The 23,550-nt window shown below is 36.3% G+C and overlaps 1 protein-coding gene across 1 annotated transcript in view; it reads left to right on the top strand.

Annotated features, from left to right (window-relative positions):
- The first annotated feature begins 1,665 nt into the window (after positions 1-1,665).
- The window catches only part of LOC131800937 (calcyphosin-like protein), a 47,496-nt gene continuing 25,611 nt past the window's right edge, over positions 1,666-23,550 (top strand). Inside the window, exon 1 of the mRNA XM_059118809.1 lies at positions 1,666-1,755. Within this exon, the coding sequence (XP_058974792.1) occupies positions 1,681-1,755 (75 nt within the window). The 5' untranslated portion in view covers positions 1,666-1,680. The remainder of the gene's footprint in view (positions 1,756-23,550) is intronic.

The following is a 23,550-nucleotide window of genomic DNA, read 5'->3' on the forward strand; positions in this document are numbered from 1 at the left end:
GAAATTATCAGCAGCCAGTAATCCATTTTGCCAATTTTCATAATGAATAGTCGCCTGTTGTAAATTAACGTCTTACGTTGTGGGGTTGCTTCAAGTTTCGACTCGCTCGAATAGGAGGTAGTTAATCACTCTGTATTAATACACGCCTTTTATTTCATGCGAAAGAGAGTACGTGGAAAGGGGTGTTTTGAGTAATTCTTATTAATTTGAAATTGGATGGGATTTTGCTTTTCTATTTTCGTAGAATTTCGTATTTAATGATGGGAATGAATCACTAAAGGATAATATTGTTTTTATCCATCAGACTTCGGGGCACACACAAGCACCACACACACACACAAACTCAATTCTCCGCTGTCACAACTTTTCCAAATCATAGAGACCTTTTATAGCTGTATTATGTTTTATTATTATTGCTGTTGTTGTTGTTGATGCCGCTGTTGGTTTGTTCGATGCCTCTTTTGTTTAATGTTTAATTAATTAATTTATATGATGTGTTATTTTGTTTCGATCCAGCAAAAGCAAGGACTTATATTTTTTGTTGTACAAATGAAAAACTTTTTTAAAAATACGCACGGACGCACACACACCCATAAACGTAACACACCAAGAATCTCTATGGTAAACGTGTTCACAGCCACAAACTTGTAAACATGTTCACATATACCGAAATATATACATACATGTGTTGGTATTTACCTTCACATTCGTATGAATTCATGGAATATACACATTTTCACATGTGCGTATGTATGCAGGAATGTATGTTGTTATTGTTTAGATGTTCACTTTCACTTTTTGTTGCTGCATTTGTTTTTTGTTTTGTTTTTGTAGCAATTGCCCTTCCACCAGATCTCTAATTTGCCCTCTTCTTCAAATGTTAAACACAAGATAAAGGACCTTTTGACGTGATTATACTGCTAGCTTTTCTCATTTAGTAGCGACATAAAGGAGCTTTGTCCCCGTCCTCGTCGTTGTTTGTCGTCGTCGTGTTTAGCTCGCTATTCAAACCGTTTTTTATGGCTGAGACAAAATATAAAAAAAGAGGACTCACTGACTGACTGACTGTTCACATGATTATCTGGTGTGGCAAGTGTTGGACTTAAGTGGCTTGTTGCTCGACAAAATTTGCATCGGCAGACCTGACTGTGTGACGGATGCACCTACACAGAGTGGTTGGCTAGCTACTTATAAGAAGGTGGTGGTGGAAGAGGAGGAGTACAGAAAGGAAGGCGGGGTGGTAATTCGTTTATTTGCCGTTTTGTTAGCTGCTACTCATGCCATTAATGCATTTACTCATTGTATGCACTTGACGATTAATGCCACCTTTTCACACGGTCTTCCTTCCATGGGCATGGATGATGACGAGTCGAGTCCCCTAACCAGCGATGACGGGATGGCGTCGTTAATGTAGTCAGAGTCAGCTGCAGCACTGTGGTGGTGAGAGTTTATTTGCTTGTTTGTTGTTTTTCACACTGTTTGTTTGTTTGTTTCCACGAGTTCCGTGTGCTTGTTGTAATGCTTACTTTTCTACTTAATTCCGTTTTTTTAGATTTGTTTTCATTCACTTCATAATCCGTTCTGGTTCAGTGTCAGGCAGTGTATTTCTGTGTGTGGAGTTATTTCACGGATAATGAGTTGTTCAACGATATAAGCTGATGTTGCACACTTTATGCTCATATGCGGTCGTATATAAATCACAATACCTACACATGTACATATGTACGTTGCTTGTACGTAAATGGCGAATTACTGGTAAGTGAGCAATAATGCACACACGGTGTTATCGATTGCCGTTAATTGACTTTTTTTCTTATTAATTAGTAACAATTTATCCTTTTTGTATTTATCCTGCATTACTTGTCTCGTTACTGCGAAATGTTCTCACAAACACTCAATCACCAATCACGAATTTTCACTATTAAGTTATTCATCAATACAGATGCTCATCGACGTGCTAGTTAGTATGTATGTAGGTATATGCGCATAATGATTCAGTACCAATCTGAAGACCAAAAAAAAAAAAAAATCATGAAAAAGTAATATTTGTTTTTTTGTTCTGCTTTGTTTGGCCAAAGGAAAATGCCAGGTTTCCTGTACTGTTGGTTTTAGGTTGTGTTCGACCGAAAGTTAACGCACTGACTAAATTCTCAAATAAATCCAGATGCTGTTCCATGTCCTGATTTTGTGTCGTTTGTTGGTCTCGCAAACGTCTGCACACATCTCTGTCTCAACACGAGTCAACATTTGACATTTTGGTAGTTGTCTGCAAGGCAGCAGTTACAGCATCCCGTTTTTCTTTCGCTTGTGTATGTGTGGGGAGAGAACAGTATTGACGCTCAATTTTTTCTATGGGTTTTTAACAGACATCCAAAATGTTATTTACATGGAACAACCCCATTTGTACAGAGAGTTGGCATTTGGTGTCATGTTAGTTACATTTGTATTTATATCCATACATTGTATGTATAACAGTTTGTATAAATTTAAATTTTCAGCTATGACAATGTTATAACACTTTTCCAATAACATAAACAGTTTGTGGAGAGTTTTTAACATACTCATTGCAGATCCGACAAAATTAGCAATAAATTGACATATCACATTCTCGGTGGAAATCTGCAATAAATGTTGAATATATAAATAGCCAAGGAATGATTAAATACTTTTTTAAAACAAATATTCAATCATCTTTCTTAAATATACTAGCATCCCAATTTTGTGAGAATTATTTTTCAATTGGTGAATTATTTTCACGAATGAAACATATTTTGTATTTTTGAAGAAAATGTTTTTCTCACTCAGTGCCAAGAAAATCGAGGGACTTTGTTTTAGTTTGCATTTTTGATTTTTGTAAAAAATATGATGGTAAGTGTCAGAAAAAGTGATAAGAAGCATCTGGTTGGTGCAGAATTCAACTGATTTACAAACAAATGTTTTTAGATCTAAATATATTTTGGCATTTTTTACACCATCCACCATAGTATGGAGGGTATATCAAGTTTGTCATTCTGTTTGTAACACCTCGAAATATACATTTTAAACCCCACAAAGTATATATATTGATCAACATAAAATTCTATGTCGATTTAGCGATGTCCGTCCGTCTGTCCGCATATCCGTCTGTGGAAATAAATCTACCTTCCAAACGAAATGAAGAATATTTTATCTGCAGTACTTTGATAAAATGGACCATGTAGGCCCACGTCTTCGTATAGCTCCCATATAACGGACATTATTCACCGGAATTGTTTCAAATTTGTATATATTTTGTATATGTATATAATAGTACCTCCTTATATTCGGTATTTCGATGATTTTAGCGACATTATTCACCAGAATTATTTCAAACTTGATATTTGAAGTTCGTAATGGACACTACAGCTTATGACAGAAAATTGTCTATGCAGGTCCACGTTTTGGTATAGCCCCCATATAATAGTACTTCCTTATATTCGGTGTTTTGATAATTTTAGCTACATAATTCACCGATTTTTTTCAAGCTCATGACAAAAGTTGTCTATGCAGGTCCACGTTGTCGTATAGACTCTAATATAGCGGCTACATTCAGATTGTAAGATTTTAACAGAATTTTTAACGGATTATAATTTTTTGAAAATTGCCAAATTCGTTCCAAATTGTGGAGGGTACTCAAAGATCGGCCCGGCCTACAGCTTTTTCAATTGTTCATTTTTATATTTAATTTTTGTAAATTGGTAATTTATTGGCGTAGCCACAAGCAACACAATACGTAAAGAGCAGAATTTAAAAAGTGTACAAAATTATTGTCTTGGAAATACTGTCATATGGACAAAAATTTTACGAAAATAGTCGAATGTTTTTCAAATTCTCACAAAAAACATAATTTAAAACATACATTTTTAAAGAGAAACTATTTTATTAAAAAAAAAAAAATATTGTTTAATATCGGCATGAATTCTAATTATATCCAACTGGCGAACTGAATACTTTTCATCAGATAAGACAGTTTTAATCGCGAACTAAAGAGTGACTTCTATTTAACGCGGAGTGACAGACGCACATACCAAAGCTTTCGCAATGCATGTGTATTATTTAAAAAGTATAGATATAAATTACAACATTGAATTTAATTTAACTATATTTATAAAAGAAAAAAAATGTTTGTACTTTTAATTGTTTATTTATTTTATGGACTCGAAAACTGCTAAACAGAATTTAATGAATGTTTCCATATACTGAGTGAGATAAAACAACTGCAACCAATTTCAGACTGCTGTCATTTTTAAGCCACTCTTCATTACATTGTTTACAAGTGAACAAAAGCATTTTGGTGAGAATTTTCCAAAAAAAAAAAGTTATTCCTGATAGAATTCAAGCGTGATAGTGAGATTTCTTTATATTTGGCTGGAAAACAACAAGTGGCTATCGTTAGAACACTCCAGCATTTAAATTTGAATAAATCATTTGCGTCTCGTATCATCGCTCGTTACCATGATACTGGTAGCGTACCCCGACGTCAAGGAAGTGGATGGGAGAAAAAAGCAACATCTGCAGAAATGGTTCGAAAAGTATAGAAGCGACTTGATCGAAACCCGCGTCGCAGTGACCGAAAAATGGCTCATGAACTGAACATATCGGCAAATATTGAAAAATGGGCTCGGAGTGAAGTCATTGAAATTCTAAAAAGTGCAAGAACTTACAACGTAACAGAAAGAAAATATACTCAAAAGAGCTAAAGAGTTGCTTCGCTTGGCCGAAAGTGTTGAACTGCCGAACTTTGTTTTCTCCGATGAGGAAACATTCGTTGTGCTGCAGTTTGTAAACAAAAACAAGTAAAAAAGCAGAAAGTTCGGCCGGGCCGAACTTTGAATACCCTCTACCATTTGGAACGAATTAGAATTAAAATAAAAATAAAATCCATTAAAAATGCTGTTAAAATCTCGGAAGGTTAAAATCATCAAAATACCGAATAACGGGGGTACCGTTATATGGGAGCTATACGATATCGTTAACCTATATAGAGAACTCTATGTCAGGGGATAAAGTGCTCACAAAGAACTCCGTGTGTGGACTTTCAGACAATATGATTGGAAAATGTGGCTAAAATCTTCAAAATACCGAATATCGCGGGGTACCGTTCTATGGGGGCTATACGTTATCGTTAACCTATATAGAGTATTCTCTGTCGGGGGGTAAAGTGCTCCAAAAGAACCCCTTGTGTACAAAGAACCCCTTGTGACCATTCCGTTAAAAAATATGGGTAAAAACATCAAAATACTGAACATCGGTAGTACCGTTATATAAGGGCTATACTATATCGTGGACCTATATAGATAACTCTCTGTCGAGGTATAAAGTACCCACAAAGAACTCCTTGTGTGGATTTTCAGATAATTCCGATAAAAAATGTGGGTAAAATCATAAAAATACCGCATATCGGGGGGTACCGTTATATGGGGGATATACGATATCGTGGACCGATATAGGCCATCTTCGAACTCGACCTGCCTGCAGACAAAAGAGAGATCTGGGCAAAAAAAAAATGTCAGCTGAAAATGTGCACCTTCGTTTGTCCACCAGAACTCAAGCGCCGGCCATGGTGATGATGTGGGCCGCCATAACAGCCGATGGACGCTCTCCGCTCGTATTAATCGACCGTGGCAACAGAATAAATGCCGAGTATTATCGTGAAAATATTCTGGAGGGTGTATTAAAGCCTTGGGCACGCAAACATTTGTCCGCAGACCTTGGACATTCCAACAGGACTCAGCACCATCGCACTTAGCACGCCCCACGCAGAATGGTTACAAAATGAGGTTCCTCGATTCATTTCCAAAATCTTCGGATACCAATCCGTTGGACTATTGGGTCTGGAGTATTTTGGAAAGCAAGATTGGCACTAAAAAATACCAAAGTGTCGATCACCTCAAGCAAGCGCTTCGCCGGGAATGGGCCAAAATACCGCAGATCAACAATAGGGCAGCGTGTGACGGTTTCATTGACCGTTTGAAGGCCATAATTCGTGCCAAAGGTGACCAATTCGAACAAATCTAAACTTATTCTAATATTTGATATTATTTCCGACATTTTTTGCTTTCATTCAATAAAATTAAAAAAAAAAATGTAAAAATGATGGCGTTTGACTTTGTAGCAGGCTTTTATCTAACCCTGTATATAATGGTACCTTCCGGTATTCTGTATGTTGCCGATTTTAGCAACATCTTTAATTTGTCACAAAATTGGTGTTACCGCCGAAATTGCGTGTAAATAAATAAAAATAAAACACGAACGTTTTATATTTGAATTCAAAAAATATGGTAGATTTATTGGGATAAATAAATTAGAAAAAGGTGTAGGACAGATTACCTGTTGGTTGGTTTGGCAGCGAGAACAAGAGTAACTTTTTAATAATGTCGAAAGAGGCGTCGGCGGCAAATTTATACTCGTTAGAATCTGCATTTGACAGTTCAATGTTGTAACAAAAAGGAATATGCAGATTGTAACGAGTATAGCATTCGATCTCAAACACAATGAATGTGGAGACGACAAAGGAAATTAATGAACTTATGATTCTAAATTAAACATTGGCCACCCCCTTGCAACATTATTAATGTTGTAACACAACCAACATAATAACCTTTTACAGATATATAAATATATAACAAATGATGATAGCAAAGGAAAGGAGGACAGTGCAGTTGTGAGCTGTTAATTTCAATTCAATTTTATTTTCAATATTTTCAAATTCAATAACATATACTACGATTACGTGTAACAAACACCCGATAATACCCATCCAAATATTGTATAATGGGCTATAGGCAATCCTGGGGAGACTTGCACTCGACTGGTGACGACTTTAGCATACACATCGGGACCGAGGACTAAAGCAACACGACTCGGTCTGTAGAAGGATGGATCTGCTAGGGGTAGCCCTAGAAACGACTCCTTCAGTTTTTCGGAAATTGGTTCCGTCGGCGTGAAAACGTGACGAAGATCTGTCACTCGAGCCGAAACTATGATCGATTGCGTCGGATCATACACTGAAGTGGCCGAAAATCGGCAAAAAACGGACTCCATCCAAGCTCGACGTTGGTAGTCTCAAGTGGTCTACCATCGACGCACATATTTGGCTTTGTATAGCGCAAGGGTCTAATACGGACCGAACAGGTACTGGTGACCCGACACAGCGAATTTGCACTACCAAACTTGGTGAAAGTGTCGCCACCGATTGGAGGGACAAGAGGCTAAGGGAGGGCCCCGTGGAACGATTGACCAGTCTATCATCTACGGACGAACGTATCTCGGATCTAAAACTCGGACGAGACTCAGAACTTGTGTACGGACGGGACCTTGGACTAAGACGAGGACGGGATGAATAGCTGAGCTTGGAACTCTTACTAGGATCCTCGTGCAATAAATAATGATGGACCCCTCCACATTTGAAGCAGACCTTACGACTGTGGCATTCCTTGGCATGGTGCCATTTAGTTAAACATCGTGTGCAGTCCCGATGTGCATTAACCATCTGTATGCGAGCTTCTACAGGCATGACAAGAAATTTTCTGCATGTAGCAAGTGGGTGCCGACGATTACAAACCCGACACCCGCGAGAATTCAGCATGGGTTCATTCAAAGAGTTGGATGAGCCCGCAGTTACGGACTCTGACATAATAGCCCTAGAGGATGATGGAACGACCATAGTTGGAAGATCACCCACAGTTATGGGATCAGGTCGTGGTCGGGTATTTTCCGCGATAGACGGTAGTACCGAAGAACCCGCAGTTACGGATTCAGATGAGTTTCCGCGAGATGGATCCGCAGTTACGGATCCCGATGATAATTTGGAGATAGGACAAATCATGGAATCCGCAGTTACGGACTCTGTTTCCGACTCCACTAGTTTAACGGCCGCAATGGGCCTTACCAGATCGTCAACCGCTTCGGATGTTGTACGCTTTTTGGCGGTAGTAAAAGTATCCGCCTTCTCTAACACATCGTCGATTTTCGTGATTAGTTCAATATCGAAAATATTGGTGGCGTCCATTATGCTAAGGAAAAAAAAATATTTTAAATTTCTTCATTCGTCGATTGGTCGGTCAGAATGACCAACTTAGCTATCGGCCGCTTTACAACGCCGTTTGTCGTACGAACGTCCACGACACGAACATGTCCGTCTACACCGGGATAAACATTTATAACACGACCTAACTTCCATGAGGTCGGAGGTAGATTTTCTTGTCGAACGACGACTAAATCACCCCTATCTACTTCCCTTTCAGGGTACTTCCACTTGTACCGCATATGCAAATTTTTGAGATATTCCTCCTTCCATCTGACACAAAATTGATAAGCAAGCGCTTGGACTTTTCTAAACCGATTCACGAGCGAGATCGGTGATTCATTAACCATGGGTTCAGGAGGAGCAAGTAAAGGCGCGCCAATAAGAAAGTGACCTGGTGTTAAGGAAGCTAATTCACCCGGATCGTCTGACATAGGACAAAGCGGCCGCGAATTCAAACAAGCCTCTATGCGAGCTAATACTGTCGCCATTTCTTCAAAGGTAAACCGAAGATTTCGACAGTGTTTTCGGAAATGTTGCTTAAAACTTTTCACTCCCGCTTCCCATAGACCACCCATATGTGGTGCACCAGCTGGAATGAATTTCCATACGACACCCTGCTGAACAAGAGCCTCTGAAGCTGAATCACAACTTTCACGAATGAAACGTCTATAATTCCGATCAATTTTACGTGAAGCTCCTACGAAATTTGTGCCATTATCCGAAAATATAGTACCTGGACAACGTCGACGCGCTATAAAGCGATGTAATGCGGCTATAAAATTGGCAGTGGACAAATCCGATACTGCCTCCAAATGAATAGCCTTGGTCGAGAAGCAAACGAATACACAAACATATCCTTTTGTAATTCTGCAAGCCCGACCCAAAAACGATTTTATCTCAAAGGGACCAGCAAAGTCCACGCCAGTTGTAGTAAACGCCCTATCGATAATTGTTCTTTCCGGAGGAAGAGCGGCCATTATTTGACTACAATGTTTCTTTTTATCTAAAATGCATACCTTACAATGACGAATGACAGAGCGAATCAAATTTTTTACTCTGGGAATCCAGTATTCCATTCTCAAGATACGAAGCATCAGCTGTGTTCCTCCGTGAACACTCTTGACGTGAATATATTCCACCAAAAGTCTAGCGAACCTACTTTTATATGGCAGAATAATGGGACAACGTTCTGAGGGTGAAAGTGTGGGTGACCGCGCCAAACGACCATCCATGCACATGACACCATTTTCCACAAGCATTGGATTAAGTGGAACTAAATGACTCGAGTGTGTCACGGGTTTTTTATCCATCAAATCCTTATACTCTTTCGCGAAGTGGACCTTTTGAGTGATGACTATCAACCGTAAGCGAACCTCATTAAATTCCGAAGTTGTAATATTTTTCTGAGAGTAATAATATTTACCTCGGTACCGAGAATGTGTTTGACGCAAAAATCTAAGCATGTAAGCGACAGCCCGAATACCTTTTACAAATGACGAATATCTGTCCAAAATATCTGTAAAGGTTGCCGAAAAGAATGAGAAATGACACTGCACCGAACGCATTTCTATGTCAGTCTCAAGCGGAGTTAAATCTCGAATAGACCAACTCGATTTATCTTGGCTGAGCCAATCTGGCCCATGTCACCAAAGAGAGCTAGAAGCTAACTCTGCAGGGGTCACACCTCGACTTCCAAGGTCCGCAGGATTATCTTCTGACCGAACGTGATACCAATTATGGTTGCCAACATTTTCTTGAATACTGCCGACCCTATTGGCAACAAATGTAGTCCAAGTTGAAGGTGTTTTTCGAAGCCATGATAAAACAATAGTAGAATCCGTCCAACAATATACTTGACGAAATTTTATGTCGATCTCCCTCACTATAACTTTCAAAAGTTCCGAAGCTAAGACTGCGCCACAAAGCTCTAAGCGAGGAAGTGAAATCGATTTTATTGGGGCCACTTTGGTCTTACTAGACAATAAATGCACGAACACATTTTGACCTGGTACTTCAACTCGAATATATACTACCCCCGCGTATGCCTTAATCGAGGCATCTGAAAACACGTGTAGTTCCGCGGAACATTGGGGGGTATATTGGACCCAACGAGGAATTTGTATTCGATTAACTTCATGGTAGGATTCAACAAATTTACGCCATTCCGAGTAAGTAGTTTCCACAAGGGGGTCGTCCCAACCGATTTGATCTAACCAGACCTTTTGCATAATAATTTTTGCCGTGACAATAACTGGCCCTAACCAGCCGACAGGGTCAAACAACTTAGCTATTGCCGAAAGAACTTCCCTCTTTGTAAAACTCGATTTTTTCTCTATAGACTTGACATCAAAATAAAATGAATCTAACCTAGCATTCCACCTTATACCAAGAGGTTTAGAACTACTAGCTTCTACAAATGACAGCAATTGCGCATCTACCAAATGTTCTGGGGGGAAACAGTTCAAAATATTTTTATCAGTGGCTGTCCATTTTCTAAGCTCAAACTTCGCCGATGAAAGTGCCGAAATAAGTTGATCCCTAGCTGTTACCGCTGTCTCAAGATCATGAGCACCGGCCAAAACATCATCCACGTACATGGATTTTCGCAATATGTGCGCTGCTAAAGGGAATTCATTTTCTGTTTCCTCCGCGAGTTGCAAAAGAGTTCTAATAGCTAAGTATGGAGCGCAATTCAAGCCGAAAGTCACAGTTTGCAATTCAAAATCTTGAATTGGCTTTATTGGCGAGTCCCTATAGAGAATTTTTTGAAGCGGAGTGTGCCGAGGGTCTACTCGTATCTGCCGATACATTTGGGTTATATCCGAGTTAAACACGAATTTGAATACTCGCCAACGAAGTATCAGAAGAACAAGATCGAGTTGTAAAGTGGGTCCAACATGTAAAATATCGTTTAAACTATTCCCATTAGAAGTTTTATTCGAAGCATTGAAGACAACACGAAGTTTAGTTGTCTGCTTTTCGGGGTTAATTACCGGATGATGAGGCAAATAACAAGAGAGGCTGTCAAGGCTGTCAGCAGAAACTGACTTCATATGATCGAGTTCTAAATATTCAGTCAAAACTTGATCGTACGTAATTTTAACCTCCGGTTTTTTCAAAAGAGATGCTTCATTCCGAATGAACTGCTTAAGGACATTACCCCGAGATTCTCCTAAATACCTATCTGCATCTAAGTCAGTTCGTATGGGCAAGGTTACCATGTATCTACCGTCAGATAATCTATGCGTAGTTCGGACATAGTTTTCCTCACAAAGACGATCAGAGGGGGACAACATTTTTCGTTTAGGAAGCTCTTCTAACTCCCAGAATCGAAGCAAAGTTTTGTTAAGCGAATCCTCTTCTTCAACATTTATTGTGGTAGCAAAGGTTTGAATTACCGACGATGGAATCGGCCCAGTGACAAGCCAACCGAAAACTGTATTTTGTGCTAACAACGATCCGGACACAATAGAACGACAACCTTCCAACAAGATTTTAGGGTATAAATCTGCCCCAAGCAGCAGATCTACTGGACGTGAATCGAATAAATTAATGTCAGCCAAACGAATATTGGGAATATGCGACCTAAAATCTGATGAGACGGTGAACGAAGGTAAATTTCCAGAAATAAGTGGCAATACTAAAGCATTAGTTTCCAACAAGACCGATGAATCACAAGGACTTCCAATTTTTATCGAACAAACTTTGCGTGAATGTGCCGAAATTGCACAATTAACGCCCGAAATACTAATATTGGTTGAAGAAATTGGGAGTTTTAGACGGTTCTGGAGCCGCTCAGATAAAAAGGACGATTCAGAAGCAGGGTCTATCAACGCCCTAGCTGGGTAAGAAATTCCACAATGAATTAAGTTCACCATTGCGGTTCCTAAAAGCACAGATTTATTTTGTGCCGCGTGAAATACTTGTCGGGAATTACCATTGGTCGATGTAGCAGGAACTGCTGGATCGACCGAAGAACTTGGAGCACGATTTCCAACGTTATTACTATTTCTATTAGGAGAGGTTGGGGCTGAAGATGATTTAGAAGGCGAAGAATCGGTTCTATGCAACAATGAGTGATGTGTTCTACCACATTTAGAACACCGATGTTTGCTAATACAATTTTTAACCTCGTGACCATTTCTGAGACAATTCACACATAGGCGACGACGCTTAACGATAGAAAATCTTGTGGAGATCGACATATTTTTGAAACGAGGACATTCAAAAAGCAAATGATTATGTTGCGGGCAAAGAATACAAGAGCTATTTTGGGGGGATTTGAAATTATCCGATGACTTCGATTTTGTCATATGTGTTTGTACCTTTTTTACAACAGATTTTGTTGCCTGTTCTCTTCCCCTCATATCATGCAAGCACATTAAAGTCCGAATCCTTTCAGTCAAGAAGCTATCCAAATCTATCCATAGTGATATTGCCGATTTGTCTTTTACGCTTTGTTCCCACAACGTTTGCGTAATTTTTGGTAACCGCTGAAGACACAAGAAAACCAAAAATGGGTCCCAATTTTCAGTACGGATGTCATAGATGGACATCGCCGACAAACAAGCATTAATTCCACGTTGTAGGGTTTTTAATCCCGATGCGGATTCATTTTGTAATATTGGTAAAGCGAAAAGAATTTTAAATTGGTTGTGGACAAGTAACCGAGGATTGTCATAATTATCTTTTAAAGCTTTCCACGCAAGACCGAAACTGCGGTGAGTCAACGGAAATCTCGAGATAATTTCTCGAGCCTCTCCACTAGTTTTGCGCGTAAGATGGCAAAGACGCTCTATATCGCTTAAACGCGAATTATTTATGTACACCGTGCTAAAAAGGTCTCTAAACGTGGGCCAAGATTGAAAATCTCCTTCGAAAACATCTATATCACACGGAGGAAGCGCTAAACTGTGCATAATGTCATTATTCGGAGGATCAATTAAACTCTGATGAACACTAGGATTCCCAATATTCGACATTGGGGAGCTAGTCTTACCTACTTCCTGAGAAGTATATGTAGCAGAATTCGCTATCTCTAAAGCTACATCAGAAGACTGTAATTCTTGAGGAGTATTACAGGGATGCTGCAAAAGTGAGACTACTGAACTACTACGAGAGGAGTTCAGCGATTTTCTCGAACCTCGAAATTCTAACAACCTATTATTTATATCTGTTAAGCATTTCATATATTCCTGGTGCACGGCCTCATATTTATGATCAGCGGACTCGATCATTTCTTTAGTGGAGTCCTCAGACGTTTCCAAGAAGAGCATACATGTATCGAAGACATCCTGGGTCTTTTTCCAATATTTTTCTAGCTCGGCGCTACGAACTTCTAATGCACAGAGGTTGATTTCCTCTGGTTTCATTGCCCGAACCTGTTCCACGAACCTGACGAAGGTATCCGAAACCCGGATGAAGCTGTCCAATGGAGTATACGACATATTTAAAAGTTTTATTTAAATAAGGAACAACAATCAAATATTTCACAAGAATTTTTTTTTTTTAAATTTTGACGACTTTCGTTGAAGAGAAACTCGAAATGTTAACAAAGAATTTCCGTAGGCGATCAGAAATATTCAATTCAATATTCAAATTTTTGAGAGAAACCAATTTCTTCTGGAAAAGAATAAATATCAAACAAATTTTGCACAAATTCCGACAAAAAGATGAAAAGATTCCAAATTTCAAAAAAAAGGCGACCTAATTCTTCACAAGAGAAACCAATTTCTTCTAGAAAAGAATCAAAATCGAACAATTTTATTTAAAATTAGGCAAAAATATTCAACGACTTCAATTTTAAACGAACCCGACCTAATTCTTCACGAGAGAAACCAATTTCTTCTAGAAAAGAATTAAAATCGACCAAAATTTCCAAGAATTCTTAAAAAGATGTATGCCAACAGCAGGATCTAATATGAAGTTTTACCAAACAATTAATAAAACTCTCCCAAATGCTAAAATTTTCCCGAAATTCTTAAAGAAAATCAACGAAGGTTTTTTAATAATGGCACAAAAATTACCAAAATGATCAAAAACTGTAAAATTTCCGACAAAAACCCAATCAAATTCTTGAAATTGCAATGAAATTCCAAAAAACCAATCAAAAAGTGACCGAAATGTCCGAAAACAAATCAAAAAACAAGCTTTTTTTCCAAAAATTTGAACGAAAAAAATCCAAAAAAAAAATTGCGAAAAACAACAAAATATTTAAATTTTTGTGTATAGAAAATATATAAAATGTTAAATAAAAAATGTATATTTAACTAAATTTTCAAAAATATAAATTATTATTTTAAAAATATTCCCTTTCGTATAAAATAATCAAAAAAGTATATGATTTATACGAAGCGACCAATAAATCGACCAATGCGGACTGTAGAGTGCACGATATTTAATTATTTCCAAAATAATTACAATTTGTTCACACATACACCATTAACATATATAACAATTTTTTTTCACCTTTGTACCAACGTATTAACGAACCACCATCGACCGAACCGAATGGTGTAGCGCACACGTAACAAAGAAGAAAGAAAAAGAGAAATAAAAAACTAGGCGAGCGACGGCTGCCTAACCAAGCATATATATGTAACTGGCGTATGTATGTATAAACATCAAACAGACGATCGACCGCAAGCGTACATATGTCACACGCGTAAATATGTAAATATAATTATGTATGATGGATCAGTGAAAAAATAGAAAATATGAACAAGTGATTTTTGGAGTTTGGTGGTGTTTTTTTTGTTTCTTTTGTTATTCTTTTTTAATGTGAACGAACACTAGAGTGAGTGGATGCTATTGCAATATTTATTATATTTATTTATTAAAATTATTCAAATTTTCATTTAAAACCCGATTGCACCACAATTAGTATTAAAATAATTTATTTAAATTTTATCCACTCACTTTTGAAACAAATTCACTTGTTAATAATTATTTTTCAAACACAAAAATATTCTTTTTTTTTCCACTGATCACTATGTCCGTCCGAGACTAATAAACAAGAGAACGATAGAAGGACGGACAAACAAAGGGAATACGCGACGCGTTGCAAAGCGGCCGTTGTTGTTGTAAAAAAAAATAGGTTAACGAACTTTATTTTTGTTTTGTTATTAATTTCGATAGTTATTATTTTTTTTCGCGAGCTCACAATAAAAAAAACACTGCACTGACCTACCTTTTGTTGATGACGATGTAAATGATGATGATGATGATGATGTAAATAATGTTGATGGGGGATGATGATGTTGTTGCTGTTGGGAAGAACCAAACAAAAAAATCCAATTAGACAACGATACCAAGTAGCTCGTATCCGGCTCGATTGGACCAAATAATGTTACCGCCGAAATTGCGTGTAAATAAATAAAAATAAAACACGAACGTTTATATTTGAATTCAAAAAAATATGGTAGATTTATTGGGATAAATAAATTAGAAAAGGTGTAGGACAGATTACCTGTTGGTTGGTTTGGCAGCGAGAACAAGAGTAACTTTTTAATAATGTCGAAAGAGGCGTCGGCGGCAAATTTATACTCGTTAGAATCTGCATTTGACAGTTCAATGTTGTAACAAAAAGGAATATGCAGATTGTAACGAGTATAGCATTCGATCTCAAACACAATGAATGTGGAGACGACAAAGGAAATTAATGAACTTATGATTCTAAATTAAACAATTGGTATTTGGAATTCGCAATTAAACCACTTACTATGGCAGTATAATGCCCACGCAATCTTCGGTATTATAATAATTTTAGTGGATTTGTTTTCAGTGGAATTTTTTGATATTTTGTTAGTTCCTTCTAAATAGTAGAGTTTATTAAATATTCGACCTGGCTGAACTTAGCTGCGTTTTTACATATTTATAATTAGTTTCAATTAGTAAACCAACCGGAATCAATAATTTTTCTAGTCTCTATTTCACTTCTTCAGAATCCTATCTTACGTCTCGCATTCCAAATTAAAGAAACGAAATTGGTCTACCTTTTCGTTGGCGTATCGTAAGCTCAAAATATATCCTTTCTGTTTGTAATTCATAAAGCCAAATGATTTGCAACTTTTCACCACATTCATAATCAATATGCTGTCGAGGGTTTAATCTAAGCGATTACAAATACTGTAATTCTTATCACGATTTGATATGCTGCTACAATCTATATATTTATTAATGAGGTCCACGAACAAGCTGTCCGTTTGTTGGTTTGTTGAAAAATAAAATATTATATTTCAAATGTGATGTTCGGACAACCGAGTATAATTTTTCATCGCAATTTATATCGGCTTTGAAGATGAAGGACGACTTTGTGAAAAAGGATAAATATAGACGATTTTATTGGGTCATCAACGGAAAATTCTGTGTTTCAATAAAGCATCACACACGTTTTTGTCCTCAAAAAAGTGTTTTCGATTCATTCAATATTTACTCCTTTAACAAAATCATAAAACTGACTAAATTGTTAATGATATACCTCATTCTCCTCTCGATTTTTTTTTGTGCTTTTTTGGGATTTTTGTATATATGACCAGCCAGTGTTTTCTATGTTAACTAAAGTATTCTTTTGTATTGGGGAGTTTCTTTCTCTTCTTTATTTGCTACATGGGAAGAGAAAAACGAGAAAGGCTGTAAAAGAAGCTTTGAAAATAAAACATAACAACCCAAACATAAACATAGCCATAATCAAAGCTGAACTGGTGCCCTTACATCTTCAATTACATTTCGTTTCATTTCGAATACAAGCTTGTGTAATGTGCTGGTAGCTGCTCGTTCCTGTGTGCCGAAAAAAAGGTTTTACCGTTCCAAATCAAGAATGTAAATGTGCAACTTTTAACATGGACATAATAAGATATGAGCATTTATTTTGTGTGTTTTACCAGAGAAATACACTCAAAGAAATTCTCTTGATCAGTAGGTAAGAAAGCACATTTGAAAAGGGTAAGTGTCCTAGTGTTGCAATTCAATATTTCAAATTAAGTAAAAATTGTGCTTTTGTGCTAGTTGTCAGCATACCGATTTTTTTATAAGGAAAACATTTTATATTTAATTAAATAGTTTATTCCTTATACCCTCGCCATACCATGGAAGCTATTTTGGTTTATTTTTGCCATCCCTTTATTTTATCTTCCTATTTATCTATGTATATTCTTAATCAGTACAAAATCCTATGTCGATTTATCCACGTCTGGCCCTCTGTAAGTCTGTCCCTCTTTGTCTGCCCCTTGTATAGCCTTCAACCGGAATAAAGAAGGTGAACAATGTTTCAATCAAATGTATTTTAGCCCCCTAAAGTTTTTGTCGGGGCAACCTGAATTAGAGTATTATTGGAGTTTTAGTCATGCCGAAGTGCATATAAACCCGTAGTTTGTGTTCGCAGCGGACAGAAATCATCCTCGCAAGAACTGCGCGTATACGTGGTATAGACCCCTTACGCGCCACCTGATATTTGGTATTTAGACGATTTAAGCCAACTTTTAAAGGAATTTTCTCAAAATTTGTTATTTAGAGCTCTCAACAAATACCATTTTTCCTGACTTATACTTGTCTGTCAAAATTCGCCTTTTCGTATAGCATACATATAACATGTTCGGTATTTGGACGAGTGTAGACCGAATTTTAACGGAATTTTCATGGTTGGTATTTGGAGTTTGCAGTATGCCCCACATTTTCTTGTAGTTAGTTGTCTATTCAGGTCCAGGTCAGGTCATATGTCCCCTTTATCACCGTGCACCTAGATATTCGGTATTTGTTACTGTGTTTTGCTGCTAATTTAATACATTTTCATTTTGAGTCATATATAAATAAAGATAGATTAAATTGTGAGTTTCTAAACAAAAGAAATTTGTATACTTAATACGTTCCACAGAAATACTATCAATTTTGGTTTATAAAATACCTATTTTATTTCCGAAAACTATAGTGCTTCTTCCGTATTTATTGTGACTTATTCAAGGTTGACTTCTATACATTCAACTGTATTGGAATTTATACCAAATATCATGTAAAATATTGTTTACGCTGTTTGAGTTGTTTTAATTAACACGGATTGATATTCCAAGTTAAGATATTCCACTCTTTTCATTACTTCATTTTGCTTTGGACAATAACAAAAACCCAGAGCTCTAAAAATTTGCAAAGCCCTATATTAGTGTTTCGAAATATACATAACGGAATTAAAAAGTTTGGGGTTTTCATCTACAAACCTAGAGCTATCAAATCTAATTGGTATTTTCCAAAATCTAGGCTGGATATTATACAGTAATTGTAAAAAAGTATGCAACAAATTCGGAGGAAGTAATAAAATTCTGGGAAATAAAATAGGTATTTTATAAACCAAAATTGATAGTATATTTGTGATTTTATATGCATTCAAAATTTTATTTACGAATATATGTTGGATAAAAAAAAATTTTAAATTAAAAAAAATATTACTCTACTTTAATGCGCTAATAAACAAAACCATTAGAAAAGCAGTAACATGACATGCATACACGAAGGGTTTGTCCTTTGGATTTATTTATTTCGTAGCAAATACCAAGCGTGCAGGAAACTGAACTTTTTTGAAGTTGAGTGGCATTTCTATTGCAATTAGTGAATTCGAGGTAGCAACATACTTCCCCGTAATAAGCGTATTTCAAATCAATTGTTGTGTTGTCTTTTAGTGTTAGCCTAAGGCGTTGTGGGTCAATGGTTCTTATTAAACCCATATCCCAATCTGATCCGATTTAAATATAATTTTAAAACCTTTTCTTTTACACCAAATTCCGCTACAACTTTCATATTTCATTGAAATTGGTGCGTCAAATATGTGAAATTGGCCGAGAATATATATATGGGAGCTATATCTAAATCTTAACTAATTTCCAATTAATTTATCACATTTATTATTATGACTTAATTCCGCCACACATTCTGAATTTCATTGGAATCGGTCATATATATCGTGTTTGGTGGAAACATGCATGAAGTCGGCCGAAATATATATGTTAACCATAGCCAAACCTCAACCGATTTCAATATAATTGGGCAATTTTTCTCTTTCTCATTAAATATGTGAAATGGGCCGAGAATATATATGGGAGCTATAATCAAATCTGAGCGAATTTGAATATAATTTCACAAACTTATTTGCGTACCAAATTTAGTCACTCATGGCGAATTTCACATTTCCCGTCACATATTCCAAATTTTTTTGGAATCGAATATACATTTCGTATATGGTTCATAAAATACCTGAAATCGGTCGAAAATATATATGGGAGTTATATTAAAATCTGAACCGATTTCAATATAATTTGAATAATTTATTTTCTAATCAAAATCCCGTCACACATTCCCAATTTCATTGGAATCGAACATACATATCGTGTTTGGTGCATCAACTAAACGAAATCGGTTGAAGGTATATATGGGAGCTATATCGAAATCTGAGCCGATTTCAATATAATTTGACAAATGTATATTCGTTTTAATTTCCGCTACACATTCCAAATCGAAATTAGAGATACATAGCGTGTTTGGTGCATCAAATACATGAAATCGGTTGAAAATATATATGGGAGCTATATCCAAATCTGAACCTGATTTGATTTCAATATAATTTGACAAATTCATTTTTGCTCCCAATTTCGTTACTTATTTTAAATTTCTTTAAAATTGGACATACATATCGTGTTTGGTGCACCAAATACATGAAATCGGCCGAAAATGTGTATGGGAGCTATATCCAAATCCGAACCGATTTCAATATAATTTGATAAATTTATTTTCGGATCAAATCCCGTTAAACATTACTAATTTCATTGGAATCGTACATTCATATCGTGTTTGAGGCATCAAATGAACGAAATCGGTCGAAAATATATATGGAAGCTATATCCAAATCTGAACCGATTCCAATATAATTTGGTAAATCAATTTTTTAGATAAAATCCATCACAAGTTTCAAATTTCATTGAAATTTGAGATACACAGCGTGTTTGGTGCACCAAATGCTTGAAATCGGCCGAAAATATATATGGGAGCTATATCCAAATCTGAACCGATTTCAATAAAATTTGGCAAATTTATTTTTGTTCCACATTCCGTAACGCATTCCAAATTTGGAGACTATATCTGTAATCGATCAATAGATATGTGCATACAAAATCTAAATTTTTGGGAGGTACCTCCGATTCTTATGCTACATCTCCACTTCCAAGTGGAATTTGGATAACAATCGTTGTAATATATAGTTGTCTATGTCGTACCACGTGAAGACACTATCTGGACTAACATATGCAACGTTTTATGCTTTATCGGTAATAAACTCCTTCCCAGATTTCTGGATTTAAGTATTGATGTGATATTCCACATGAATGCCGATCAATCCATCGAACATTAATCGTTGTATTTAACAATATCAATCACCTTAGCATTTCGTATCATTTAGATGATTGACCTTTGTGAGATATACCTATCATTACGGTACATTAAGATTTCCATGACCAATACGTAGTGAGCTTAAATCCAGAGTCACAGATTTCAGTAATACCATATAATTTTTGGAACACTCTTCCAAACGTGATATAAGGAATGCGTTAATTTTTTCTCGAGCGTATATTAAAACATATTCTTTTATTTCTGGTTTTATTTTCTTTACAAACCAAAGGGGGGCGTTAAATCCAAAAGCTAATAAAACATAATGAATTTAGCACACAAACACACAATATATATATGCAAGCGCAGAATTACAAGTATAAAAACATTTATACTTGTTAGTGTATTAAAGGCATGACAAATGTTCTGCAACTACAGCATAAGACGCCCAAAACCTCCGGTAGACTACTAATATTAAATATATTTCTCAATGGATTCCCTAGATATTATGCATGGACTTAAAGATGTTGAAGTTATTTTAAAGTGCACCTGTTAACGGCGGCGTATCGTCCGTTTTAATGATACGAACGAGAGCGAATCGTGCTTGGAATAGTTATTATAACATTTGCAATTTTCCTTGGGAGCTGTCTTGTTTTAAATTCTTTTTGCAACAGTGTTTCGTAACGTGAAAGAAAATAGAAAATTTTCAAATGTGAGAATATCTGACATCACAATTTAGAACTTGGTGACATGTAGGTAAGTATGGTGCTGAGCCTATTCCATGGTCTGAATACATTATAATCCGGAGTTAAGGCATGGCGTTACAGGATATTATGTCTCTGTGTATGTGTTTGTAACATTTAAATTTATGATAATTAGTTCTTTAATGAAGAAGAAATTTCTTCCGATTTAAAGTTTAGAGTATGGCCGGAAATGAAAATCGGTTCAGATATTGCAATAGCTCCCATATATACGATTCATCAGATTTGATAATATAACTGTGATATTCGGTACAAGATATCAGATGGCAGTCAAGTAATACCTTTGGCATTTTTTATACCCTGCACCATACATAATATGGAGGGTATATTAAATTCGTCATTCCATTTCTAACTCATCGGAATAACAAGCTTAGACAACAAAGTATATATATTCTTGGTCAACGTAAAATTCTAAGCCCTGTTCCTCCGTCCGTCTGTTGTAATCACGCTACAGTCAACACGAATTAAGATATGAAGCCAAAAGTTTGCACAGATCAGTTTTTTGTGAGCAGGCAGGTCAAGTTCGAAGATGGACTATATCGGTCCACGATATTCTATAGCCTCCATATAATGATACCCCCCGATATTCGGTATTTTGATGATTTCAGCCAAATTTTTCAATGGAATTGTCTTAAAATCCAGGCAAGGGTTTCCCTCTGAGTGCATACCCCCTAGAAGAGAATTGTTTAAATAGGTCCACGTTTTAGTATAGCCCACATAGAACGGTATCCCTAGATATTCGGTATGAATTGTGTTGAATTTCGTATATAAAGTTCGGAACAGTTACTACAGCCTATGACACACGTAACGATTTTGAGCAGTATTTTTCGACGAAGTTTTTTTTAATTTTCAATTTTCTCCAAATTGTGGAGGGTATAAAAAGTTCCGCTCCGGTCGGTTCGAACTCAGAGGGCTGCAACGAGTATGCAAAAATTCAAGCATACTCGGTTTCTTACATGATTTTTGTTGATGCAGTCGTTTAGTTTGATCTGAATGAAATGACCGTTTTCGCTTCTGATCGAATCGAACGCTCAGTTTGAATCACTTCACTCACAATCAAACATGAGCGTTCGAGACGGTTTGATGTGTTCAGCAGCATGAGTTGATCGAACACATGAATGTAAATGAGCAATCACAACCGTGATTGTCTTCTTTGAAACGAGTTCGCTCAGCGTCATTGTTTATTCAACCATTTAATCAAGTTGGGAAAGTTTATTTTGACTTTTTTTGATATTTGAAATGGAAGAATATGGTGATAGTGCGACCGAAATTGTTGCAAGTAGAAACTACACAGGTGTAGGTAAACGAAAAGGTCGAAGTTTGTGAAAAATCTTGACCAATATTGTAAAATAAAAAAAAAAATATTTAAACATTTTTAGTTTTCTAAATACCACTGATGTGTTTCTTTACTAAAAAATTTATTTTTTTTTTCAAATAAGTCACTGAAGTCTAACATACCAAAAACCCAAATAAAATGAAAACATTGTCTGTTTATTAAATATAATTTGCACCAATTTTTTTATGGGGACAGCTTTTAGTTATGAAATCCTTTGTAAAATTACAATCATGATTTCGTTCAGTTTCGAACATTTGTGTTTTAATCAAATCAAATCACTCACTTAACTGGGATGAATCAAACCGACAAGACTCCTCATAGATGATCGACCCGTTATGAACAATTCAACACAAGTTCGTAAACAAATAACTCATGTGAGCTGTTTGATTGCGATCACAAAACTTCGATCAATACATGTTCGATCACAAGTTTTTCGTTTGGCTTGAGTAACTCGAATGAACATGTTGCATCTGACCGACTGATTGAGTTTGATTGTATTTCCACTGTGTGTGATCAAGCCTACTCAATCATACTCATTGCAGCCCTCTGGTTCGAACTTTACTGTTTTTTTTTAAGATCGGTTCTGTTTTAGATGTAGCTCCCACATATATTTCTCTCTAGTTTGATATAAATGCGGTATTTCAAAAAATTTACAAAATTTACATTTTCCTCATTAGCAAATATTGAATAACGTCGATATAGGGGGTGTGGTCTGAATATGAAACCGAGTGTTCTGAGTTTGAGTCTTGGCGTCGGCAAACTAACTTTCCCATAAATAATCAATTTCAATGTATAAACATTAAACGATAAGAAATACAAAAGGTAGTGCTGCTGTTTGCGGCACTGACCGATATGTTCTACTTTGTTTTGTCTTTTTCAATTCCAAAATTTTCTAATATTTCCCAATATAAAAACATTTTATAACATTGGAAATGACCAATTAAAAAATATGCGTTTTGGTAACACTGTGCCGTCGTCAATACATTTTCCGTTTACAAATTTCTTATTCATCACGAATTTTAACCTGTATAGTAATTTCCAGT

The sequence above is a fragment of the Musca domestica genome, unplaced genomic scaffold (genome assembly GCF_030504385.1).
Source record: "Musca domestica strain aabys unplaced genomic scaffold, Musca_domestica.polishedcontigs.V.1.1 131, whole genome shotgun sequence".
Classification (NCBI taxonomy): Eukaryota; Metazoa; Arthropoda; class Insecta; order Diptera; family Muscidae; genus Musca; species Musca domestica.